This window comes from Natrix helvetica, assembly GCF_964273705.1.
Source record: "Natrix helvetica genome assembly, chromosome: 2".
Lineage (NCBI taxonomy): Eukaryota > Metazoa > Chordata > Lepidosauria > Squamata > Natricidae > Natrix > Natrix helvetica.
Window position 1 is genome coordinate 20743261 of NC_138552.1, and position 27603 is coordinate 20770863.

The 27603-nt window shown below is 40.6% G+C and overlaps 2 protein-coding genes across 4 annotated transcripts in view; one reads left to right on the top strand and one right to left on the bottom strand.

The window, feature by feature from the left end:
• NUP155 (nucleoporin 155) overlaps window positions 1-18491 on the bottom strand; it is a 45494-nt gene extending 27003 nt beyond the window's left edge. The window contains exons 1-18 of one of the 2 annotated variants that reach the window (XM_081944699.1): window positions 18230-18489; window positions 16322-16459; window positions 15539-15635; window positions 15243-15313; window positions 14096-14188; window positions 13276-13442; window positions 11326-11431; window positions 10949-11022; window positions 10356-10447; window positions 10156-10253; window positions 9084-9236; window positions 7432-7532; window positions 6805-6975; window positions 5750-5860; window positions 3695-3789; window positions 2019-2107; window positions 656-718; window positions 382-532 (exon numbers count right to left, since the gene is read on the bottom strand). In XM_081944699.1, the coding sequence (XP_081800825.1) occupies window positions 382-532; window positions 656-718; window positions 2019-2107; window positions 3695-3789; window positions 5750-5860; window positions 6805-6975; window positions 7432-7532; window positions 9084-9236; window positions 10156-10253; window positions 10356-10447; window positions 10949-11022; window positions 11326-11431; window positions 13276-13442; window positions 14096-14188; window positions 15243-15313; window positions 15539-15635; window positions 16322-16459; window positions 18230-18368 (2009 nt within the window). In that variant the 5' untranslated portion in view covers window positions 18369-18489. Of the gene's footprint in view, window positions 1-381; window positions 533-655; window positions 719-2018; window positions 2108-3694; window positions 3790-5749; window positions 5861-6804; window positions 6976-7431; window positions 7533-9083; window positions 9237-10155; window positions 10254-10355; window positions 10448-10948; window positions 11023-11325; window positions 11432-13275; window positions 13443-14095; window positions 14189-15242; window positions 15314-15538; window positions 15636-16321; window positions 16460-18229 lie in introns of both variants that reach the window. The other variant, XM_081944700.1, reaches the window with a different exon arrangement.
• Window positions 18492-19718: 1227 nt separating this feature from the next.
• WDR70 (WD repeat domain 70) overlaps window positions 19719-27603 on the top strand; it is a 142155-nt gene continuing 134270 nt past the window's right edge. Inside the window, exons 1-5 of one of the 2 annotated variants that reach the window (XM_081939980.1) lie at window positions 19719-19814; window positions 19894-19956; window positions 21624-21707; window positions 22459-22570; window positions 24533-24722. In XM_081939980.1, the coding sequence (XP_081796106.1) occupies window positions 19790-19814; window positions 19894-19956; window positions 21624-21707; window positions 22459-22570; window positions 24533-24722 (474 nt within the window). In that variant the 5' untranslated portion in view covers window positions 19719-19789. The remainder of the gene's footprint in view (window positions 19815-19893; window positions 19957-21623; window positions 21708-22458; window positions 22571-24532; window positions 24723-27603) is intronic. The other variant, XM_081939981.1, reaches the window with a different exon arrangement.

The window sequence follows — 27603 nt, forward strand, 5'->3', positions numbered from 1 at the left end:
GACACTTTGGGCCATGTTCTCCCTGCATAGGCTCATGAAGACTGGAAATGTATGCTTTTAACTAAAACAGACTTCATTATGTGCCTCCATCATCCTTAAACTTAAATAGGGCTAGTGAAAGGTGAGTTGGTACCACAAACTGAAGCTGCGACTAAACAATCTGCGCACTGTGTGCAAAACTCACTGTTTCAGAGAAAGGCTCTTCCACACCTGAAATGCCACAAACCAGATATATTTCTGGAAAACTAACAGAACAGCCAGATACAATATAATCTAGATGAAAAACACAAAGTTCTGCTGTTGGTGGAATATTCTGTCCTGGAAGAGTGAGTTTTGCATATTCCTGGTAATGCCTTAGATTTAGAAGAAAAGCATACTCACCCTATTATTCGGGAAAAGTATAAGCAGACCCCATTGTGCTTTCCAGAATACACGATCTCAGGGCACATCATCCCACTGATTGAAGCGCCAGGCTGCGTCATATGACCAACTGCAGTATATACTGGAGTGGACATGGTAGGAGGCTGCAAACCTGAAATATTAACCCATTATCTAATGGTGCAGTTTAACCTTAATTATATGCTAAGTTATATATGTATGTAATATGTTTCCATAACTGAAAGAAGTTATTGAAGAATAAAATAAAATAAAATACCTGGTGCGGGTGTTGCCAAAAAGCTTGGATTAGTGTAGGGGCTACCAGCAGGCAGAGGTGAACCTAATGCATAAAAATCACAAGGAAACCACTTTCTGTCAGACATATGAATGTAACTCTAATAAATTTCAGGAGATATATCCCAGGGTTTTGAAAAGCACTATTCTCTTTTGCTTTTTAGTATGCTGTCTAGATTTGCCATAGCTTTCCTCCCCAGCAGCGTCTTTTAATTTCTTGGCTGCAGTCCACATATGCTGTGATCTTGGAGCCCAGGAAAATAAAATCTGTCACTACCTTCCCTTTTTCCCCATCTATTTGCCAGGAATTGAGAGGGCAGAGACATCACCCTGCCAACAAAAGTGTGTATAGTCAAGGCGATGGTTTTCCCAGTTGCAATGTATGGCTGTGAAAGTTGGACCCTAAGGAAGGTTGAGCGCCAAAGAATTGAGGCCTTTGAACTATGGTGCTGGAGAAGACTCCTGCGAGTCCCTTGGACTGCAAGGCGATCAAACTGGTCAGTCCTAGAGGAGATCAACCCTGACTGCTCTTTAGAAGGCCAGAACCTGAGGATGAAACTCAAATACTTTGGCCACCTAATGAGAAGGAAGGACTCACTGGAGAAGAGCCTAATGCTGGGAAAGATTGAGGGCAAAAGAAGAAGGGGACGACAGAGAATGAGGTGGCTGGATGGAGTCACTGAAGCAGTAGGTGTGAGCTTAAATTGACTCCAGAGGATGGGAGAGGACAGGAAGGCCTGGAGGAACGTTGTCCATGGGGTCGCAATGGGTTGGACACGACTTTACAACTAACAACAACAAATTCTTTTTTGAGAAACCCAATCATTCCTTCTCATCCCCAAATGGCCACTATGAAAGCACTGTTTTTGATTTTTAAAGAGATGTGAAAAGTTTTTAAACTTTAAAGAGATGCCAAATGTAAAGACGGCAGAAAAAAAAATCTGTCTTTGCATTGCATGTAGGAAAGAAACAGAAATGGAGAGAAAAGTTCAATTTGTACAAATCTGTTGATTGCTTTTCCTTTTTCAATGCTTATATGGAGAAGATATACAAGCAGAGACATGTCAGAGAGAGAGAGAGAGAAATGAATTTAAGCTTCAATTTTTCTTGCCAAAACAAGCACTGCCTATTTCTTCTTCTTTAAAGATGGTAGAGAATTCATGCCTTTTTTCAAAGCTGAACCAGAATAAATAGATCCTGATCTCGAGCACTACTACTAATACTTAAAAAGAGAATAAATACAAGATGCTGTAAAATAAAGATTTACAAATAGAAAAAACTCCCAACAAGAGATAAAGAGACACAACACGAACATATAAAGAGCATAAATCACATTCACCACTTACCAGGTAGAAGAGGAGAGCCTAATGTTGTCCCAACATTGCTTGGAGGTGGCAGACTAGAGGGGAACCGCATTTGAGCTTCACCACCATATCTGTGATTGATTAGATGAAAAGTCATAATATCGCAACCTGTTTTTAGATTTTTTTAATAGCATCAAAATAAAGCAAATACGTTGCACTTAAATCAAAAAGCAGATTAGAAAACCTTCATATTACAGAGATCAAGGGCAGTAGCATAATTGCCTGGCTTACTGACAGGGAAAAAAAAACCTCCCAAGGATTTGCTGGAAACTGGGCAGATTCCTTAGACATCTAAAGTGGGCCATCTTAATCAATCCCCATCTCTACTGAGATTAGTGGTGGTGAGTAGCTATAGGATGACAACGCGTAATGATGAAGATCTGATATTCATATCCTTCAGATCACATTCCATCTGTTCTGACCTAAAGACTGTGTGATCCAGTAAAAGTGGGTATGATTGGGGACCAGTCTGCACTGGGAAAAATCCATAGCTGCCATGGAGACTATCGATTTCTGAGCCATACTAGATTCCCATACTCAAAAGAGTGGAAGGCTCGGGGGAATCCAACATTAATCCTTTAATGATATTAAGAAGTACAGATGTACCAGCAACAACCCCAACTTGCTCCTGGACCCCAGCCTTGGGCACAAACACATGCCATCTGTAGAGCAGGATGCCTGGTATGCCTATCTATAACTGTCTGGTTTGGTTCTGCAACCCAAAAAGACAGACACAGACTTCAGAGGATAATTAGAACTGCAGAAAAAACAATTACTACCAACCTGCCTTCCATTGAGCATCTGCACGAGTCAAAAAGAGGGCTGTGAAAATATTTACAGACCCTTCATATCCTGGAGATCAATTGTTTCAACTTCTACCCTCAAAACAATGCGATAGAGCACTGCACACCAGGACAAGTAGACACAGCAACAGTTTTTTCTGAACACTATCACTCTGCTCAACAAATAATTCCCTCGACACTGTCAAACTATTTACTAAGTCTGCATTACTATTACTATTAATCTTCTCATCGTTCCTATCACCCATCTCCTCCCACTTATGACTGTATGACTGTAACTTTGTTGCTTACAATTTATATTGTTTCCTAGTATGATTTGATTGCTTAGATGTACCCTACGGCTATCATTAAGTGTTGTACCTTATGATTCGTGACAAATGTATCTTTTCTTTTATGTACACTGAGAGCATTTGCACCAAAGACAAATTCCTTGTGTGTCTAATCACACTTGGCCAATAAAGAATTCTATTCAATCCTATCCTATCACAAGGGATCATCACCACTACCTTCCCAGATCATAGCGTCATGATAGCAGAAGCACACCAAATGAGAAATACTTCCCCACCCTCTGTGCTTGCTGATTCATGCTAGTCATGCTGTTGCTTCCTTCACCAAGTTTTGGAGGCATTTGAACTTATTATATATAGCTCTGGAATTAACTAACAGTGGGCCTCCAACAAAACAGCCCCCAGTTCACTGAGAAGAGTACCAAAAAGGGGGGAAAATCGCACGAGGAAGCTATGAAAAAAACCCCAAATTTTATATACTCCATCTAGAAGTCAAAGCAATCCAATTTTGTTGTGATATAACAGATTAACTATCATCTCCCATTCTACTGCAAATATGTACTATTTTTACCTGAAAAATGCTCGAGTAGCCCAGCCAGATACTTCTCTATCACAAGCAGCAGAAGAGCAGGCAAGGATTAGGCAAGTAGCACAAGCTTGTTCTACCTGCAAAAACCATCAGTAAATAATAAGATAAAATGGTAGGTCTATCTTTATACAATAGTTATGTTAAGAATTAAGAGGTATTTTGGTTAGCAAGAAAAAGCCTTCACTCGTGTCTTTGGTGAGGAAGAATGACAGCCCTTAGGTTCATCACACTTACCATCTTTTACCTTGCACTGATTTTAATTACTTTGATTATTGTAAGCAGCCCAGAGTCATTGACAGTTAGGCTGCATACAAATGTAAACAACAAAAATAACCCATACATTTGAATTCCAAATGACTTCAGTGGGACTCAATGACATCGGAGTGCAAATTGAAACTTTTCTCATCAGTGGTCATAAATAATAGGATTCTTACTAAAATTTGTAAATACCTGGTTGTTTATCCAACTACGCAATGTATTTTGTAAAATATTTTATTATAATTATGGTATATTGGGATAAAAATAAATGAATCTATAGAGGAGAATTAAATGCCTTGCTTGGAACAGTTAAATTAAGTCTACAAAGTACCGTGTTTCTCCAAAAATACGACCTGTCCTGAAACTAACACCTTGCCACATTTTTCACATGGGCAAAAATATAAGCCCACCCCCGAAAATAAGCCCCCTGGACAACCCCCCCCCTCTGCTCACCAAACTAGCGGTATCCCGAAAGCACTAAGCCGCGGAAGCGGAAAGGCACTCACGTTGCTTGGCGCCTTCGGGATACCGCTAGGTTGGGGAGTGGCGTTCTACCTGGCCGGAGGGGGGAGTTGCCGGGCAGCTGCTCCCTTGCAAGCGGGCTCCCGAAGAGCCGGGCACAGCCTCAGGGGCGAAGCAGCCATGAGGTGACCACGCTCACGAGCAGCCGCCTGGCAAATCCCCTCTCCAGCCGGGCAGTGCCATTCACTGACCTAGGGGCTATCCCTAAGGTGCCAAGCAATGTGGCGCTCTGCCCGCTCCCCAACTTCCGTGGCTTGACACATTAGGGATACCCCCTAGGTCAGTGCATGGAGCTCTGCCCGGCTGGAGAGGAGGGTTGTGCGAGCGCCTGTTCCGCTTGCCCCCAGCTTGCTGCAGGCAGAACAGGCGCTCGCGCAAACCCTTCTCCAGCCGGGCAGAGCTCCATGCACTGACCTAGGGGGTATCCCAAATGTGCCAAGCTGCGGGAGCTGGGGAGCGGGCAGAGCACCACGTGCCTTGGCTGTGCCCGGCTCTTCGGGAGCCCACTTGCAAGGGAGCAGGTACCCGGCAACCCCAAAACAATAAGCCCTCCCCCTATAATAAGCCCAAGGCCATATTTCGTGGGGCAAAAGAAAATAAGACCCTGTCTTATTTTGGGGAAAACACGGTCAACTAATATTTATCTCCAATCTTGTAAGAAGTGTTTAGCTGGCCACAACTGTGGTAAAATAGTATTATTTCCTTTAATAACAAATGTGATATTCAACTGGGCTTGCAAATTACAAATATTGTGGAAAGCATAACACTATTTATAATCTTGTACATCGTGGTGGACTAAAATCTAATATTGTCAGAGCAAGCCCACATTTTATATTATAGGAATAAACTAAGCTCTGCTAAAATACTCTCTTGCTTCACAGAACGTACTTCTTTTTTCATTATTTTGTGACTTCAGTCCCTTATTTATTTGATATGTGTAAATGCATAAACCAACCACTGTAGTCTATAAATCACAATTCATAGCTTCTGTAGATGCAAATCAGATACACTAAGACATCAGTATGGGTTAGGGAGAAATGAAAGCTACTGGGCATTTAATGTTTTAGCAGATAAAGATACAATAACTGTTTTCATGTACAAGTTAGCTATCTAGGAGGGAAGGTCACAACTATGATTACTAAACCAGCTACAGCAGCAAATATCAGATGGATGGCAAACGTTAAACAGAACACAGGTCTTGGGAACAATTAACAATGATGTGCGAATCAGCTAAGAAAGGAAGTTAAGAATTCTTACTGGATGAAGTTTAAAAAATCTTTCAATATCTTCTCCATCCCCTCCTGCATTGCACACAAAGAGATGTCTTAGCTGATCCACTGGTCTGAGTTTATGAAACATAAAACTCCCCTAATGGAAAACAAAAGTAGGAAATGGTTGGAAATTTATATAACATGTTTACAGTTCTTATTTAATTTCTGAAAAATTAGGCACCTCATAATTCCATTTTACAAAACTGGAGAATAATGAGCGCAGCAGGAACATCCCCCACATCAATACAGGTCAACTTGAACCTAATATTAAAACATGCAGCTGTAATACCTAACACTTTGAAGCTAAATTAGTGACAGCGCGCACGCACGCACACACATCTTATGTCTATTTGTAGGCATATACCTTTAAACTTTCCCCAAACCTATGCAATTGAGGATCATGTACAGAGTTACAAGCCCAAATCTAATTCTTAGAAAGTAAACATTTTCTTTTTTCTTAAAAAAAAATCAGTTTATACTATAGACTACAAGCATATTATCTTTATTTTGTACCCATTGTACCCTAAATAGCTAACTATCAAGCAACAGCTGTTACATTGAAGGATCTGATAATTTGCAACTTTGACCAAATTTCTTGAGAAATTTGCGAAGCTCAAGGCAGGACATTTTCTAAAATCTAAGTACTTCTGAACAGTTTCAGAAAGCATTTGAGAAAGAGATCTTAAAAAATCTTAAAAGCCTTCAAAAGGCTAAGAAACTATATAAAAACAGTAGTAGGGTACTACTGCAGAAAATTTATAATGTAGATGAGTTCATGCACATTACACTATTTCTTCCCATTGCATTTCAATTAAGCTAAATGGAAAATGTCAAAACAATTCCATATTGGATCAATAATCACTATGAAACTGTGCATTCTAAACAGTGTGATTAAGTGATCCTGAAAGTAATTCTGTGGAGGACCAGTGTTTCATTTCTTACTATTGAACTTTACATCTCAGTTTTTTATAGCATATGTAATAGACACACATTCACACAGAGAAAGTTAGATTACTCATAGAAACAGTAAGTACTGCCTACCTGTGCTGACAGTAGAACAAATTTCTTTGGTGGTAACATATGTTGTTGCACAACTATAGGATAATCTGTTATTGGAATTAATTCTTTGTTCAGTGGTGTTACAATCTTAGGAACATTTTGTTCATCTATGGCGGCAAGTGCCCAAGAATGCCCATCGACAGCTGTTTTTGTCTGAAACAAAATGTAAAGCATGACGTACATTCCAATTGTTTAGTCTACCCAAAGTGAATTCATTGGTTTATTAAATTTATGTCACACATCTCACTATCCAAACCGAATCTAGACTCTGAATCCAGATCAATAACTCTTTAATAGATGTATTTTTCTTCACCTTCTTGAAGCTCCTTTTAAACCAGAACTGAATCAAAACACCTTTTCATCAGGCAATAGTCAACAATCACACAGACATACACATTAGTATTAGCAATGAGCAAAGCTGTTCAGAATCTGTGATGTGGCTACTACACTGTAAGAAAGTTAATGTCAAAAAGGTGCCAATGAATTAGAGCAGCAGGACAACTTAAATGAACAACCAAATTAAGAAAGATCAAGATGAAAGAAAATGTTAAGTTCTCTGTTACAAATGCTGCTTTTAAAACAACAATGAAGCACAGAATGAAAAATTACCTGGGTTTCCATCATTGGTTTTTGGAAAGGGAAAGAATCGTGATTAATACACCACAGGATATCATTATCTTCATTTTCTGAAGCAGCCATTAGGAGAATACCTGGCAGGAAAATAATATTTAGTTTTACATAGGAAAAAGAGAAATCTACTATGCCAAGGTAGTATTTACTATCCCTCTAATTACTAAATGAATTATCCAGTTTTGCTTTTATTTAAATCTGACATCCCATACCAAACCTTTTCTCCAACTTTTTAAATATAAAAATTCCTACTTCTGATTTCTAACTATCAAAGATCCTCTACTCTGCAGACAGAAAAGCTGCATCCTTCAATGAGCCTGTACAGATTCTACTACAGAATGACAATTAAATGCAGATTCATCACTTAAGCATTATCAATTACTTTTCTGTGCACAACTATATTTATAATCTTGTAAAATGAAGAGTGCTGAATTTGTACACTTAGTTGTAAACAAATAGGCTTGATGTTCTTCATATAAGAATTTTGGACTGGATACAAAAATGAGTTACCAGTACAAGGATGTGAATGGTACATTTAGTACGATTTGTTTTTATAGTCCTTCTCTCCTGCCTATTATTCTTTTCCATACTTTCCGTAATGCTGCTTGCATTGAAAAGGAACAGTTTAATATACGTGTATGTGTATATAAGGATTTTGGGATTTTTCATTGTGACCTCATCTGTTTAATTTCTCAAAATGTGGTAGATTCAAATACTGAAATTAATTTTTTTTCACTTTCTAAGACAAAAGAGTTACTTTACAGGGATTGGTAACTTGCGGCATGTACCCCACTCCAATATTTTATCTGATTTTAATGGGGGTTTTCTCCCCCAACATTTCAAAAATTGAAATGGAAAACCTCTACTTTTTTCATCCTTGATCTCACTCTCAAGCAACATAAATTCCCATAATTGAAGCACTACTTTCCTGCTAAATGACAATTTGGGACAGTTGTAATATTTTTGCTCCAAAGATGGTCTGTTCTCACTCCACAATTTGCTTCCTTAAATACTAAACAGGCATACATTTAAAAGGAAACTTAAAAAGTTAGCTCCACACTTTCAAAGTTGTGTCCAGAAAGCTTTTTGTTTAGAGGTGCTCAAGTAATGAGAAACAATCCCCCCCCCCATTCCCGGCTTCAGTTCAAAAGAACGGTGTTTCTGCCAAGTAGAGAAGCAAGACAAAAATTTGAATTGTTCTGGATTCATGCGAAAAAAAGTTTGGACAGTTCTTGTAAGAAGAGGAGGCCTACTTTACCATCCCCATTGAAGCCCACAAGCATCATATTCAAGCAGCTTGCCTACACCGCCCTCTCCTCTCCAGCCTTCCAGTGACTTTTGGTTTTTCTGCTGCCATGCCATTAATATTCCAGGATTTTTCTGTTCTTGCTCTGCCCCAAAACCTTTGTCTCAGGCACATATCTGGGGCAAAGATTTTAGCCTGGACAAGGACCACAAGAAATTAGTTTTCCATGCTTGGAGTGGTTTGTGCATGGCATCTTTTACACACTCTTATGACTTCACTGTTAAGAAGGGCAGGAGGTTGTACTGAGGTTCCAGTCCTTCAAATGTTATTCACCCCTGCTCTACTTGATTTACAAAATTGAACATTTGCCACCTGCAACATTTACCTTTGCTATATAAAGCTCGGTGAACCTTTGACGGCTTTTCCACATTAGAAGCTGCAGAAAATCCCGGAGGTAGGCGGATATGAATCAATGTTAAAGTTGAAGGCCGAGCAAAAGGATGCTTAAATGGACATACACTAAAATACATCCGTACACCTGCAGGAAAAAAGATGCAGTTGTTAAGTTAGTAATGCTAATAGGTTTGACAGAAATATGTAAGCTGCAGAGATTTCATTAATTAATGGCTTTCATAACTTTAATAATGCAGAGATGAGATGTGCGTCTACATCCAGATTAGGTAATTATTTTTCACTCTTTAAAATATACAAAGTACACAGTCGTTATGTGGATTGTAGCAGGGTGAAGAAAGAAATCAATTACACAAAGGTAAAGAAAGATCAAAGTTGTATTAAGTATTTTTTTGAAAGTTGTTACAGAGAAAGGCTGAGGGAGATACCTCACATTATCAAGAATGGCCTAAGTCATATGGTGAACAGATGTTGGAACACAGCACCTCTAAACAGCTGGAACCATTCTTGAGATTTCTGCTGAAACACCCAATAGTCACTGCAGAACTTTACTTTATGGCCCCAGTTTAGCTTAAGCACCATTTCTTTAACAGAGCTTCCTGCCTCCATGTCTTGCTAGGTATTTTTTTCCCCTCTCTCAAAATTAATTCACTGTATCTCTGTTTCTTCTAGGTGCCTTGCCACTTAACTTTCCCTTGTGCAAGAGTGTGTTAATGTAGCATTACAGTAAAATACAATTAGCTCATCTGATCATATTTCCTGTCTGGTCTACCTAGTAAGACTGTCATAAATCTTGTAAGTCTGAAAGTACAATTCTTCTGTGGTTTCCTTTAGAGCCCAAGAAACTAGGCAAGGTCCTCTGAGCCCCTTGCCCTGCCCATTATCCAGCTACAGGCTACAGTGTTTCTTATCTAATTGTTCCCTAGGCAGGGTTGCTTGGCCATTTTCCCAAGGTCTTTCCCACATACCATTACAATAGCCAACCCAAATGCTATACTATTCACAATCACACGCTAGACAAATAAGATAGGATACTGAATTCCTACCTGCATGACTGACTGCCAGTAACTGACAATCTATAGACTCAGAATTTTCAATCACTGCAATCTGGACAATTGGTTTAAACACAGAACGGTCGATGGTCCTAAGAAAAATTCAAAAGGGCACCTGAAGTATTTTGTGCAAGCAAAATCATCTCAAATAAAACAGTTGGGTCCATAAGCACATCTTAAGTCACATAATTTACCTGGCAACCCTTCCAGCTGCAGACACAATAGCATTCTGAGAAACAGAAGCAACTCTCACCATCCCTTGGCCATCGGGACCTAAATCATAAACCTGTAATTTAATTATATTGTTTTTAGTGGATTTAAAATAAAATCATCTATCATTAATTCCATGCTGCAAAGTGTTGCTTGTATATAGCACTCAACAGAAAGGCAGAATCCATGCTACATGGCCCAATGGAGGAAAGTACGTGAGAGGTTCTTGAATTAAATGCATGCAGGTGTGAAAGAACAAGCATGGGCACTATAAAAAAAAAAATAACAGGACCAAAGGAAAGGAGACATTCAGGATTAAGGACACAGCAAACATGGCATTATTGTACTGCAGGCAAGTCTTGCAAATGAACAGTCAATGGGAAGAGCATAATAAAAATATATAAAAAGCATTAGGATGCATAGTAGAAGTGCCTGTAGCAAATGCATACGGTGCATACATTTCTACCCTCAATTCTGCATTAGTTTCAATGGAATTTAGGCATAAAAACAACACGCACTGTGTTGGCAATGTGTAACATAAGAAACCATGAACAATCAGAATATCTAAAAGTCATACCTGTATCACCCCTTTTTCAGAGCGTGTATATAAAATGTTTCGGGAGTTGTCAATGGCTATTTGAACAACGGGATCTATAAAATTAATTTTAAAATTCAGAATTATTTGTTGAAGGCCTAGAGCTTATTTGGGGGGAAAAAATTATAATATGAATCGCTTCGCTTTTCTAAATCAACTGCATAGCAAGTTCTGAAAAAATATCCAAACTCAGAATCATTATCCAAGGATTTTAGTTTTATTATGTTAAAATCAATTAGTAATAATTTAAGATGTAAAATAAAAGCAGTTAATTGGACCAGATGGGCCATATGTATTATTGTGTTGTCGACACAAGTATATTTATGTTTTATTGTTACTATAGATTATTCATCACCTACCATCTTCTGAAAACGTGAACTGCAGTAAAGACGGAACAAGAAAAGAAAGGGTGCTCTTTGAGTGATTGATCTTCCTACAGCGCTGACTGAACCAGCCTGCTTCTGCCTACAAAAATAAAATTTCATTAGCTATAAACAAGCATGCAAATCATTGGATTATTTTATTAATTTATTCAGTAATCCCAATTATTTGCAAAAAGCAAATGGTAATTTTAAATAAGGTAAATCAAAATACTTTTAACCAAGGCTGATCCAAAGATCCTTTGAAGGTATACAAAATAGAATTGCACACTTTGTCTGTTGTGCTTCTCTTTTGGACTCTGCATAAGAAGTTTAATACTTGTGAATTTAAACCATGAAGGCCATTAAATTTCTATTCAAAACTTCAATAGCTTGTCACCTCTGCTTAAGTAGCATTTTTCCCAGTTGGAAGATGTCGATTCTTTTTTTTTAAAAAAAAAACTTTGTTACATTTTAAGATAAAAAAACTACAATCAAGAAAAAGAAAAGAGTTCATTCCTATCAAAGATATGTTTTCAAGCCTGAAGTTTGTTTATAATTTTATAAATCCATATTGTTACTTCCACATCTCTAATCCTCTGTATATGTGATAATATTTGTGCAGGAAAAAGCAGTTTAATCTCTGTGAAATCTATTAGAGCAGTGGTCGGCAAGCCGCGGCTCGCGAGCCACATGCGGCTCTTTACACACTTTAATGCGGCTCTTCTGTGTGCCGGGCACCAGCTCCCCTCCCTCCTCTCGGGCACTTCAAAACAAGCGCCCCTTTCCCTTTTTTCTTTTCGACCCACAATGATTAGGGAGGATCCTGAAGTCGGGCGGGGACGAGAAGCGAGGAGGCAGAAAAAGAAACGGAGGCTAAGGAGCTTCCCCCCCGCCCCCTCCCAGCAAAAATCTAACCGGGGAGCCGGGCGGGCAGTAGCAAATTAGCCGATCACGCGGCGTGATCGGTTAATTTGCTACTGCCCACGTGGCGTGATCGGCTAATTTGCTACTGTCCGCCCGGCTCCCCGGTTAGATTTTTGCTGGGAGGGGGCGGGGGGGAAGCTCCTTGGCCTCCGTCTCTTTTTCTCCCTCCTCGCTTCTTGGGGCTCCACCAATGGGGGAGCAAGGCCTGTCCAGCGCCAGGCTTTGGGCTAACACAGAGGTCTGCAAAGTTGGCTGTTTTAAGACTGGTGGACTTCAATTCTCAGAATTCTGGGAGTTGAAGTCCACCAGTCTTAAGAGCCAATTTTGCAGATCCCTGGGCTAATATGATTGATGCTCTTGGTGGACTTCAATTCTCAGAATTCTGGGAGTTGAAGTCCACAAGTCTTCAAGCTGTCAGGTTTGAAGACCCTGGGTTTTTTTTTCTAAAGGGTTAGGGGTGCAAGGGTCTTGCAACTTGACAGCTTTAAGACTTGCATGCTTCAATGCCAGAGTTTCTGAGCCAACATGACTGGAGGAGGAATTCTGGGAGTTGAAGTCCACAAGTCTTAAAGCTGTCAGGTTTGAAGACCCCTTGGGTTTTTTTTCCTAAAGGGTTAGGGATGCAAGGATCTTGTAACTTGACAGCTTTAAGACTTGCGTGCTTCAAATGCCAGAGTTTATTGAAACTAAAAACAGTGTACCATCCTATGTATTTTCGGTTTTAAAAATGTGGCTCTCAAAATAAATTTCAATCGTGGTTTTGGCGAGATTTGGCTCAGTTGAAAAAAAAGGTTGCCCACCACTGTATTAGAGCAACTATTGATATTAAATACACTTCTAAATGTTTTGCAGTTGACAGAAGTCTAAAGATTAAGCATACAATTGAAAAATTTACTGATGATAATCTCTTAGCACTGTCCATTACAATAAAAAAATAAATACTCCAACCTTTTCTCCTAAGATCCTTAAAAATGCAGTAATTCCGCTTTAAATTGAAGAAATGCAACTTCAAACTTGACTTACCTGGTAAGCAACTTCGTACAGACAACCATCCTTGCCAGACATAAAAATGCGCCCATTTTCAGCAGAAGTTATAGTCAGCAGATAGGTGTTATCAGTAGGAAGTGAGTAAAGGGGGTCAGGGAGAAGCTGCATTCCACCAGACATACTATCATTCAGGGTTCCAGCGCCTGATGAGACAAAATACATTATTATTGTTTGGCTTGTTTAAACACCTTCATACTGCAGTAAAGTTATTTTAAAAACCATCAAGAATCTCATCTATGCACTAGAAATTATTAAGTCTTATTTTCTCTCAGTAACCCACTGAAAAGTTTGAACACAAAACCATAGGGCTGCAAGGGACTTCAGAGGTCTTCTAGTCCAACCATTCAGCCTACAGGAACAATTTTAAGATCAGCGTCTGTGTTAACCCACACATTTTCATGTATCAGATCCAATGCTCAAGGCAGCAACATTTAATTCAAAAGAAGCCAAAACAGCCCTATGGATAGTATGTATCTTCCTCAAGGCATGGGAATTTCAGCATTCTGCATAGTATCTTAGTTGTTCCTAACACAGAGCTCCTATGGCATTCCTGGGATCTGTTGGAGCCACTCAACCAGATTAGAATTCACAGTTCTGAATGCTTCCTACTTACCACTGGGACCACTTTGGCCTTTACTTTCCACATACTCTCTAGTTCCTCTTTCAGAACCCGATACTTCTCCAAATTATAATTGTGGATGGATGGATAGATGAATGGATAGACAGACAGATAGACAAAATTTAAATGGCTGCCCTTCTCTGGGTGGTGTACAGAAAGGATATACCTTCAACCTACCTGCTTGCAAGGTAGTATAGCTGAGTCCTAAAATTACTATATCCACAGGAGTAGCTAAAACCAGCAAGTGCCGTATATGTGGCTGAAAGATGCCTGTGAATAAATAAATAAATATATATATAAGAAAACGTATCTATACCAGTTTTTCACTAACAAAAATATTATTCAAATCTTTAAATAAATAGTGGTCTCTAAACAAAATTAAAGAGAGGACCCACATACTGCACACTGGTTTGAGGAACAGAACTTTCATAACACCTGGTAGTCTGAAATAGAACTTCAAGTCTTGTAACTATTATTTTTCTATCCTGGGGGAGATCCCTGTAATCAAACTTCAATCAGGGTGATTTATAGGACCATGCAACTCCTTTAAAAGAGGCACGCTGCAATGCATGGGAGTGTTTAAAAAGCCTTTTTTTTTTCACCAGTCAAGTTTGTATGACTGCTTGGAAAGCTGCTATCAACTACTTCCATATGCACATATGCTTTTAACCCCTTTGCTTTGAAACACATGTAAAGAAGGCAACTGGGATAAGCTTACAAAGCAGACACACACAACCCTGAAGGGATGGGTTTGCTTTAATGATTAGAAGAGATGCATTGAAAAGTGTCTGTTTGAAAGGATTTGTGCCGCTCTATTAGTGTATACAGTACTATCAAAAGTTCACATGACATGGTGAACAAAGCTTAAGGCTTCTTTGGAAATACCTGCTTGAAGCTGCTGGCTTCTTTTGCGCATGAACAGAGCTGCAGAATTATCCCTATTAGTTCAGCCTGGTTTGCGACTTTTAAATGTGCTGTACGGCTTACACTGAGCAGAAACTAGAGAACACTCCCTTCCCCTTCACACTCACAAAAACAACAAACCATGGTTTCTTTATATTGTTCTTGCTACTTTCAAATATGTAAAAAGCATGCTTATAGCATGGAAGATACTCTGCCAGCTGTGCTTCCATGTTCAGGAGAAGACAGAAGTTTGCTATGCTATCCTAAGTGCTATATGAGGATGCCCATGAAGGACAATTTCTACAAAAATTGTATTTTTATTCATTTTTACAATACCAAATAGAGGCTTCTTCTCTCAAAAAATAAGAACACCCCATTCTCTGCCCTGTCCCTAGATGGGCTTGGTTATATAATCCTTTACCTGCTTTTGGTTTCACCAATCCAACTGCAAGAATGGTTTCACTGAGACCATCAAAATAAGCAAGGTCTCCCCTATAAAAAGCAACACAAAAAAGCTGTATTAAAATATAAGAGATTTAGGACATATTTCTCAAGGAACTTGAACTGGAACTGATAAGTGTATCATTTTGATTTTTATGCAGATCGTAAATACACACACCAGTCAATTTTGAGTTGAATATCTTGTGTGTGTGTATATATGTAAACATGTACACAAATATACATTCATTGCAAGATACAAATTCTTCATCTACATACCCATCTTCATAATTCCACATAAAGATGTCACTATCGATGGTCAGCCATGCCCTACTGATCTCAGGAAACACTCCCATCATACAATTACACTGCATATCTGAAGTACCAAGATTTAAGGAATAAATATATGGAACTTAGAAGATTTAGCCTGATATAAGAAGAGATCAGGGCAACTATATAAATCCAGATTGTAGTATTGTGCTGGACACTCAAACCTGAGAATACAATTTTTATGCTACACATATGTTCAACTGCTAAGAGTTTTAACATTATGTGGCACAAATTTAAATAAAAGTACTTTTTAAAGTCTATTCCAGTGAAAGAAAAATTATCCGCAGGACAAAATGTCTTATTTTTAACTATAATTTTTAAAAAATTACCCATATTTCAGTTCTTCAAAATTAATAAAAACACACTTTTCTGATATATTTTTCAATCTTTTGAGATAAAATTTGTGTCATTTTCAAATAAAACGTTTTTCATAAAATAAACATTTACAATAAATAATGTTCTTATGTTTATGTAAACTAATATTGTAAACACTATAAGATTTCTTTACATAGGGTAAAAAGTATTGGCAGTGGCTTTATGTATGTTTAATTCTGAAAAATTGAAAAAAACAGAAGACAGAAATAAATAAAGGCAACTAACATTATATGCAGATACTGGTGAAAATAATACTAGAGTGAAGAAGAGCCAGCATTTCTCCAAGTCACCCTCCAACCCACCCACCTCACATAATGAAAATCGCAAAACATTTCACTAATATCAAAACGAGGATACGTCCAAATTGCTCAACGAGTTCATGGGGTAAAGGAACTCTTCGAATTGAGCTTATTTCTGGAAGGCAGGGAATTGAAAGAAAGCCAGGCCCCTGTAATGGATAATCCATATCTGACATGCCAGAAACGGAGGGACTACCTGTAATTGAAGGAAATAAAAAAAGAAACAGTAAGACACAACAAAAGTACTGCGATACCAATATGTACCTCTGGTGAGATGCGTAAATGATTTTCCCAGTATTTTTCTGTGTGTTTGTCTATTGACTTCTAAGAAGTTATTTCTGAAAAGTCGGAGAGAAATTAGGTGGGGTGGGATGGGGAGACGACACACAATTCACAAAGAAATACATTTTTTAAAAACGATTAGATCGTTCTGAAACATTAGCCCAAATATATGTCCTAAAAGCATGCCACAGTCATTGATACTTTTGAAAACTTGGATCTTCCTTCAGGTATTTGGGAAGCAATATATCTTTCCTTGTTTTGACTGTGAATTTTGTTCTTATTTTTGGGAATATTTTGATTTGTTTTTATGGCTGCATGCTCAGTTACATTTTTGCTAGAGGAATTCACACATACCTGAACGGAATCTTTGATCTGCTTTTCAACAGACTAAATTTATTTTCTCTCATTCTATTAGACACTTATTTTACCCCAGAACAGCTTCCTTGGATTAAGATTTAAAAAGATGACATACCAACCACTCTGATTTGAATTGCCCCCTATGATCTTGAAATCAGCCAGTTAGCTGCCATCTGCTTAGAAACTGCTTGGCTACCTTATTAAAAATGGCAAATTTAAATCTGGAACATATTTTTATCATAAGCATGGCAGGTTGGCTGCAAGATAACAGAGAGGCTTACCTGACACGCATCTTACTCCTTTTTCAAAGCCAAATTAAAACCTCTTCATTCAACCGAATCCTTTAGGTTTTCAGAAGTGAAATAATGTTTTTAAAATCTTTCCACACTGTGTAAATTTTATACTGCAATTGCTTTGGAAACAATATATTTGCAGTCGCTTTTAGCTTGCAGCCTAACTATGGTTACCCCAAAAATTAGACCTGACTACTTAGCTTTATAACTACAGTTGTTAACTGGTTTTATTTTTAATATAGCCTATTTTCCATTCTTAAGTTTCATATATCATTCTATTTTGTCACAGACAGAAGAAGGACAGATTGTTCTCCCCGTATCCCATTATAAAATAATAGGAATACAGGTGGTCCTTGACTTACAATTCATTTGGTAACCATTCACTTACAACGGCAATGAAAAAAGTGTCTTAAGGCCATTTTTCACACTTATGATTGTTGCAGCATTCCCACGGTCATGTGATTTACTTTTGGATGCCTGACAACTGGTTGATATTTATGAGGGTTGCAATGTCCCCAGATCACGTGATCCTCTTTTGTAACCTCCTGACCATCAAAGTCAATGGAGAAGCCAGATTCACTTAACAACCGCAGTGATTCACTTAACAAATGTGGCCATAAACAGTCGTAAAACGGGGCAAAATTCACTTTAACAAACTTTTCACTTAGCAACATACATTTTGGGCTCAAATGTGAAGGCTACCTGTACTTTTGCCATTGGCAAGGCTACATTATCAGTCTCGGAGAGGCACCCCCAGAAGAGACTGCTGTTGGGAGGAGTGGACACTTAACCATTAGGCATTACTGCCGGGAGAACCTGGAGGGGTTTCTGAGCCTTCCAATGAAGCGATCTAATCACCGCAAGTCAGAGGTGCGAGAGACTGAAACGGGGTGCCGCTAAAAAAAGGCGGACAACAGGAAAAAGTGGGTGCCTTGCACAAGCCGGGATTACGGGATTCCCAGGCAGCAGGCATTCACCCCGGCCGAGAATTATGGGCGCTGTAGTCGACCAGGAGACAACAAGACCTTCCTCACCGGGCGCGGGCACGTTCAGCAACTCCGAAAGGTCCGGGTAGCAACGGTCTTCCTGGATCTGCCGTTCGATAATACGCCCCGCGTTTTCCAGGGCTTCCTGCAGGGCCGGGGCGGCCGCGGGGTTGAGAGCGACCGGCATGGCCGCGGCGGAGAAAATCCCGGCCTCTCCAGAGGGCCAACGCGGACCACTAAGGAACCGCGCGCCTCGCGGGCAATCCCGGCAACCCCCGCGCGCTCTCCCGTCCGCCCGCCCGCCCGCCTGACGCGGGTCAGCGAGGAGCAAAGCCTAGATCGGAATCACAAACGCACACTTCCGGCCTGTCGGGTCGAAGAGAGGCGAGGAGTGCTCTCTGACTCTGACTGGAGGGCGGGGCTGCTGAAGGGCGCGGTGGTTTCTTGCCGGGAGCAGCGCGAGGCGCCCGGGAAAGTGACAGCAGCAAGGGGAGGGGGGGGAGCAAAAGAGTGTCATTCCCAAATCTTGATCCCCCGTGGAAATATACTGTTCCTCTTCACGCCACTCAATGCAGATTACTATATCTCCAAATATAGAACCCAGAAAGCTCAAACTGCCCAAGGAGCTGCTGATGCTGCTCTACATAGGAATTATTGGGTCTGTCATCTGCACCTCTATAACTGTCTGGTTTGGTTCTGCAACCCAACAAGACAGACACAGACTTCAGAGGAGAATCAGAACTGCAGAAAAAACTATTGCTACCAACCTCCTGCCCATTGAGGACCTGTACACTGCATGAGTCAAAAAGAGGGCTGTGAAAATATATACAGACTGCTCACATCCTGGACATAAATTGTTTTAACTTCTACCCTCAAAACGACGCTATATAGGGCACTGCACACCCGAACAACTAGACACAAGGATAGTTTTCCCCCCAAACGCCATCACTCTGCTAAACAAATAATTCCCTCAACACTGTGAAACTATTTAATAAGTCTGCATTACTATAACTATTAATCTTCTCATCATTCCTCCCTCTTATGACTGTATGACTGTAATTGTGTTGCTTGTATCCTTACAATTTATATTGATTGTTTCCTGGTATGATTTGATTGCTTAGTTGTACCCTATGACTCATTAATTGGTGTACCTTATGATTCAGGATGAATGTATCTTTTATGTACACTGAGAGCATATGCACCAAAGGCAAATTCCTTGTTGGTTCAATCACACTTGGCCAATAAAAAATTCTATTCTATTCTATTCTATTCTATTCTATTCTATTCTATTCTATTCTATTCTATTCTATTCTATTCTATTCTATTCTATTCTATTCTATTCTATTCTATTCTATTCTATTCTATTCTATTCTACTCTACTCTACTCTACTCTACACTCCACTCCACTCCACTCCACTCCACTCCACTCCACTCTGTTCTATGACTTTAATAAACTGAATTGAATTCGCTCTCTCATTTCCCCCGCCGGCCACTAGAGGCCTCTATACTCTCCCAAGAAAGGAGACGCCCCCTTCTTCTACCAAAGCGCCGCTTCCTCCCTGTAGTTTTCTGTGGTGGCTCCGGCAGAGTTTTAGCCTGCGTTTTGGGATGCAGCAGCCCGAGATGGAGAACGGTAAGTGGCGGGCGGCTTCTCTTCCCTCCTCCGCAAAGGCTGGCAGGAAAGAGCGCTGAATGTTTCTGTCTCTTTTCAGAGGCCGAGCAGGTGGCAGGACCGGATCCGGAGCTGGCGGCTACGATGGGTTTCTCGGGCTTCGGTAAGTTTTGGAGGAGAACCGCGGGCGACGAGAAGGAGACGGGTGGGGATGGGACGCAAAACTTCGGGCAGATCTTTACGTGAATCGGGGCTCCCATCTGGAGGGGGAGAGCTCTGGGGAGGGGGGTATCCTGCAAATCCTGGGCGCCCTTGCTTACCTTGCTTGAAAGTTTCAGGGGCAAGGTGTTTTTTTTTAATGTGCCCCCATAGATTCCCCACCCCGAAACAGCAAGACCTGGTGATGCTCAAGGGCTTCTGGAGCCCAGGGATGCATGAGATGGAGAGGAGAGATTCCAGATGATGTTGAGTCCCAAGTTTTGGCAATCTATGGCTGACAAATATTGTGAATTGCAGTTCAGTAACAACCCGAGACTTCAGACTTCTCAGTTTGGCAGCTGTATCTCTGCAATAAAGAAATTATTGAATTTCTGAATTTTGGAGGGTTTTTTATTGCTCAGATTCCAATTTTAATTGTACTGTGCATGCGCCCACAGCACGCATTAAGTGAGCGCACGAGCGAACTGGCATTAGTGCCTGCCGAAACCCACCCCTGATTGTGTGTTGCACAAAGTTAAAAAATGATTTTTTAAAAAAAACATGATCTCTTGCAAAAGCTAGTATATCCCAAAGGTGCTTTTTCAAGAAGCAACTGGACTTCCTTGTTTTTCTTTGAAGACGTTTCGCTTCTCATCCAAGAAGCTTCTTCAGCTGTTCAGCTTGTTGAGTGAGAGTTTTCATCAGATGGTTTGTTTCCGGAAATAAAACTGATCATCCTAATTTACTATCTTTAATATTTTAGGCTTTCAGAGATCAGGCTTAGGAAATAATATAGTAAAAGTTTTTAATCTATCAGTATGTTTCTGTTTTGCATATATAATTAACAAATGCAAGAATATACTTATTGGGAAGCATTATTTTAAAGTCCATACTTGAGTCTCTTTGAAGTGTCTGATTGCAGGAAACAGATTCTCAGAGTCTCCTTTGGTTTGTGAGAGCGGGACTGTTCTAATAAAAGTTCCAATCTTAAATATATTTTACCCATAATAAGTCCCTTAACTTTGTGTGACTTTTTCACAGTATGCAATATAGCAGTGATGGCTAGCCTTTTTGTCATCACATGCTAAAAGCGGGCAAGTGCGACAGTGCCCACGCGTATGCTCACATACATAATGCAATGCATGTGTGATGCCCCCTCTGCCCCCCTGCACATGCACACGTGACCCTCTATGCATGCATGTGCATCTCCCTCATGTGCCCCCCCAGCACATGCTCGGCAGAGACCCAAAAATCAGCTGGTGGCCGGGAGCCATATGCCCATGCGCGGTGGAGATGAGCTGGGGAGATGGCTTGCATGCCCACAGAGAGGGCTCCGCATATCACGTGTCGCATACGTGCCATAGATTTGCCATCACGACAATATAGGATTGCATTATAAAAAATATATTATTTACCAGAACATTCCTTAATTCTCCAAGTGTGCTGAATTATTATGTTTGCAATTCTCAATCAGCATGGCCTGCTGGAAGGTTGTGGGATCCATCCTGGCAAGGAAACCAGTTCTCAGTGTGTTTCATAGATTAGTTTATATTTTGCGATTGCCTAGAGATGTTTTCTTTTAATATAATATCACTTTCTGGGAAATTGGATTTTTTTTTCTCTTCTATCTAGGAAAGAAAGCTCGAACATTGGACTTCACTTCAATGTTTGAACAAACCCGAAGAACTGCTGTAGAGCGAAGTAGAAAAATTCTTGGTGAGATATGCTGTACACAAAATAATTTTACTTTATTTTGTTTTGAGTATTAAATGTATATTTTCCTGCCTGTATTTACTCTGAAGTCCGAGAACCAGAAACATCCCTGGACCGCCACATTGTTAAAAATAAGTTAAGAGTTATCAAAATAAATATGCATCCATACTGTATGAAAACCACAGTGTCTATAAAAAGCTTGCTAGTATGTTAGATGGAGCTTTAAGTTTCTTTTTCATTCTGTAATATAAGACACACTAGTTAAGTTTTTAAAAACTAAAAATATAAATAATTGCATTCATTATTTGATTCTAGTCCCATTCTACTCCGCTGGCTCAAAGGAAGTACTGAAAATAAAATAAAAATTGCAGCAATGAAGAAACAGCAGTGCATGACTAAGGTTTACTCAGCTTGGTGGGCGCGTCTTAGATTGTTTTACTATCCAAAATAGTAATCCAAAATACTACCCAACCCAGACATTTAAAATTTGTGAATTTTTGAAAGGCTGGAGAAAAATAATTTGAGATGTTTCGGTGTTTTTTTAAAATTGATCTTCTGATAGTTCAGTTCTAAAAACTCTGGGCTGATCTGTTTAATTTATATATTTGGAACGAATTTGCAGAGATTTCACTGAGTTTTTTTTCAGTAGGTGGCAGTATTACCAAAAAAACCAGGACTTCATCATCTTTGTTCATGTAATACAATAATATTTGACTCCTTGACTGTTTCTTTTTGGTAATCCTTTATTATTCAGAAGAACGTGAGAAGGAAGCAGCTGAGAAAGAAAAAGAATTTGCAGGCCAGCAAGGAGGTACCAATCCATCAAGGGGTGCAGGATCACAACCAGTAAAAAAAGTATCTTCCAGGTATAAATAATACAATTTTTTTAAGTTTTGGCAGCGTGTGCACTTCATAATTAGTGTTTTTTCCCCTAAGCTGAAAGAGAGGAGCAGTCATTCCTCTAATTGCATTCAGCATCTTTTGGAGGCAATTCCTCTTTTCTTAGGGAGATCAGCAGGTTGTTGTGGGCCACCAGTGGCAAGCAGACCTGGCAGCAAATTCGGGCAGTGAGGAGGTTGGGGAGGAACATGGGCCAGTCCTGGAGTCTGAGGAAGGCACTTATGAGTGCTCTGTGTCGGAGGCAGACATGGAGCCAGGGCCGTATGCCAGTTATCAGCTGCCTTCAGAGTCAGACATCAGTGAGGCAGACGAACAGCTGGAGCCTATTCCCAGTGTGCACATGCACAGAGTTACCAGACGAAGGTCACAGCTAAAGAACAGGGGTCGACTTGGGAGTAAGGTGGACAATGAATGGCCCCTTCCAGAGGGAATAAAAGAGGAGCAAAAGGGGAGTGGAGTTTGCAGGAGACAATTAGTTCACTTAATTGGTTCATGACTCTCCGAGACTCCTTGCCAAGTTTTGCAGATATCGGTCTGGCAGCTCTCCAAGCCAGATAAGGTCTGTAACTATAAATCCTCCATTGAAAGACTTTGCTGGATGTGAATGAGAGGAATTCACAGTAAATTAATAAAAAAGGTTTTTTGTCGGGACAAGGAGTCTGCTTCATGGTTTGGGGAAGCCTAGGTCAGAACACAGGTTACCACAAAGCTCCCAAGGAGAATCATTGTTTTCCTCTTTGCAGAAATAAGATGTTGCTTAGGGAAACGTATTGCAAGATCAGGTATTTCATTTTTTACCAAACATTTAACTACTTGACAAGCACCATGGTTAGCCCATTCGTGTTTGCACATCCCTCTGTGCTCTGGCAAACCTTCGGCCGGGGGTGTCAAACTGGATTTGTTTGAGGGCCAGATCAGCATTGTAGTTCTCCACGGGCTGGCCAGGGGGAGGGAGGAGGTGGGATGGATGCCTCCTGCAGGACCCTAGAAGCTAAAATGAAACACTGGGGCCCTCATTTGTCTCCCCGTGCCCAGTTTTGGCTGCCAGAGGCATTGCAGGCTGATCATTCGCTATTTCCAGGCTGGCCCCATGGGGCAGATTTAAGCACTCCGCGGTCTGAATTCGGCCCACAGGCGTGGGTTTGACACCCTTGCCTTGGGTCATTTTTCTTGCCCATTCTCTTTATTTCTTTGCACAGACTTCACCCAGTTCCATTGCAGGCTATCTTTTTTTCATTAGGCCCCTTTGAGAAGCTGAAGCTCCAATGCTTTGGCCACCTAATGAGAAGAGAGGACTCTGTGGAAAAGACCCCCGATGTGGGGAAAGATAGAAGGCAAATGGAAAAGGGGACAGCAGAGGATGAGGTTGTTTAAATAATGTCACCAACACAATGAAAATGAATTTGGGCAACTCCAGGAGATAATGGGAGAGCAGGGGTGCGTGCTATGATCCATCAGGTTGCCAAGAGTTGGACATGACTTAGCAACTGAACACAAGAACCACAACAAAGAGAAGGGACAGGTTAGGGCATTGATGGCTAATCTTTTCCAGACTGAACACCCAAAGCGCAAGCGCGCACCCAAATGTGCACATGCATGCCTGAACTCCCAAAATCCAATGCTTGCACGGTCCCAGTGCATGCATCCCGTCCCTCACACATGTGCGCATGGCCCCCGGATGCACCCTGGTCTAGTGCCCATGTGTGCACATGCACAACAGAGACCCAAAGACAGCTAGCCAGCAGGAGGCGCGTGCACAGCAGAGCTGAACTGGGACAATGGCTCACGTGCCCACAGAGAGAGAGAGTGCTGTGTGCCATCTCTGGCATGCGTGCCATAGGTTCACCATCACAGAGTTAGGGACTTCAGCACTTAATAGTCAGAATACCTGCAACAGCTGTTTTGTTTCTTGCAACTCTTCCATTCAGAGAAATGTCTAGTAGCGAAAGTGAAGACAGTCTGGATGAAGAATTCGTTGGTCCTCCTTTACCACCCAAAGAGTCAAGAGATGACTCTGATGAGGAGCTGATTGGCCCACCACTTCCTCCTGACTACAAGAACGAGGAGGAGGAGGAGGAGGACGATGATGATGATGAAAGTGCCCAGGAAGAAGATGAGGTTAGCATTTAGTCTCTCAATTAATGCATGGTGAGAAACCATTATTTCTGCCTCACCCTGTCATCACTCATTATGGGTATTCCCCCTGCACGTAAGGAGAACGTATGATACATAATTTGCTGCAATTACTTTTTCTTGTTCCTAAGCATTGTGAAGGTAACCATACATATAAAGAATAACATTTTATCAATATAAGAGAATATTTGTAGCTTACGGTTGAACTCTAGGGTCCTTGGTGCCCTCTGAGCTTGATTGTTTTCCTGCAGATGTTTCATTACCAACACCAGGTGCCATCATCAGTGTTAGATGAGAGTGGGTTATTTTTAAACAGAGCGGCTGATAAGGTTACCTAGTTGGGTAATGAAATACCTGCAAGAAACCAACCAAGTTCAGAGAGCACCAGGGACTCCTACAGTCACATTTTATTTAGGGCAGTAATCTTATTCCCATTAATTGAAGTGAATGCATGATCTTCACTTGCAATGATCACTTGCTGGATAGAGAAGATTCTGCTGGGAGCATATGGGAGCAACAATATAGAGTTCCAGTATCCTGGTAACTGACTAAAAAAAAAAATCCTATCAGGATCTGAGATGTGTTGCATGGTACTAGTTCACAAGAAATTGGACCTATTGTGTGCAAGCTCAATATATTCTAATTCTCAAATTCATTACTGAGAAGGCTGAAAAGTTTTACATTTGTTCTGGCTACACAGTCCCTGCCTTTCTGGGGCAAAAAAGGGCAGGTTCCTTAGCCTTAGAACTTTCTACTCCAATACGTTGGCTGTCAGTGTGGACACCCCTGATCTAGATGGAGATTGCACATGAGAATATTTTTGTTATTTTGTTTAATAGAGCACAAAAAGTGGTTGCTCTCAACAAAATATTGCTGGAGATATTTTGTCTCAAAGTTGCTGGAACCTCAGAGTCATACCATAGAAGGCTGTGGTATGGGCTCAAACCAATGACTATATCTTCACAAGTATTGCATCGGCAAATGTAACGGTTTACCAATGTTCATTGGTACACTGAATACCAATGAATATTGGTAAACGGGGGATATGTGTGCATGTTCACACCAAATTTCACCAAAATCCATAATGGTCGAGCGTGGCACTTTTCTGAAATCAGACCACTTGACATGGAATGACCCCTTGAGGAGTTACAGGGAAAAAAATGAGCTCATAAAGTTTAGGCTAGAGCACAACACATGCAAATGGAGGGATGCTGTGTCCTTGCGGACCTCTTTGTTGTTCGAATGTCTTGCCTTTAAGACCCAACTAGGAATTGCTTTTAGAGGGGTAGAGATTGGAAAGCAAAGGTAGGGAGTTTAGTTTAAACCTCTAGTAGAGGGGAAGAGGATTTATGTGATCACGTGACCATGGAGACAGTCAGGTGACCATGGAGATGCTTTGATGGTTGTAAGTGCAAGGGTTGGTGAGAAGTCACTTTTCAGTGCTGTTGTAACTTCAAAGTTGCTAAATGAATAGTTACAGGTCAAGGGCTAACTCTAGTTGAATGCAAAGGTTTAGGCACCTCTGGTCAAATTATATATGTCAGTGATTCTCAACCTTTTCTTCACCATGGCCCCCCTTTAAATATCTTCTGTGGCCACTGACCATGGTCACAGACCCCGCAAGACTTAACTCATCATTTACCGCATTTTTCGGACTTTTAAGTCACCCCGGTGTATAAGACACACCAAGATTTCAAAGAGGTAAGTAAGAAAAAAAAGTTTTTGTCATCCCTGGCCCCCAGGAGCACTCTGCAGGCTTCAGCAGGGCTGGGGGAAGGGAAAAACACCCCCATTTTTACGAAAAACGGGCGGAAAACATTTCCATGCTTTTTTTTTGGGGGGGGGGGTGTCTTATACTCTGAAAAATACAGTAAATCATGACATTTCTTCAAGCCATCATGGACCCCCTGTGATGACAATGTGTCGTCCCCCCCCCCCCCCCCGGGGTCCATAGACCACAAGTTGAGAAACACTGATCTATGCCAATGAATCTTTCATTGAGTAGAAGTTAATACAACTTCTGCATGGTACAAATTTAAGAAAGGACTTCTTTCTGCAAACATGAATGCCTGCTCACTCCATCTTTCGCCTCAGTAGCAGAGAACAGGGAATTTTTACCTGGTTGTGGTAGATAATTCTGTTGTCCTCAGGAGGCCAGTGGTTCTCTTCGCTAATGAAGATGTATTTCTCTTGAGGGGGTCATCCCAGAGCAGATTTTATGTGTGGTTTCTCGTTCAAGAGGATAAGCTTCTCCAAATGATACATGCCATTTTCAGTTTTTAGATAGACTTGTTTTAGTTCTCTCCTCAGAGGCCCATCTAGTGATCACAGCTCTGTGCTGTGCCAATAAAGGTTAACAACTACTGTATTGTATTGCAGTGGTTTGGACAGAGAACGGGAGTTATGGAATGAAATAGTATGCTGAATACCCGAGATTCATTCCAGTCTGCTGTAATGCTGATTTCTAGCATTGGTTTGTTTCCAGGCGTTCAATAATATTTTCTTGGCAGCTATGTTTATGGGCTGCTTTTAACAATTGAACGAAGAGATGAGTGAAGCGACTAAAAAGAACTGGAGATAAACAAATGTTTGCTTATTCATTACATTTATATTCTACCAGATTTATTACATTTATATGCTGACACACCTTTCCCCCCCTAAAAGAACGTGGTAATGTTGGGGCATCTTATACACCGAATACAGCCATTTTTAGCCTCCCGAAACCCTGCCCCTGCATCCCATTTTTGTGAAAAACGGAGGCGTTTTTGCCTTCCCTCATCGACCAGTAGCATTCTACAAACTTCCGCAGGGCTGGAAGAATTTCTTTGGATTTGGATTTCTTTATTTCTTTGGATTTCTAAACCGC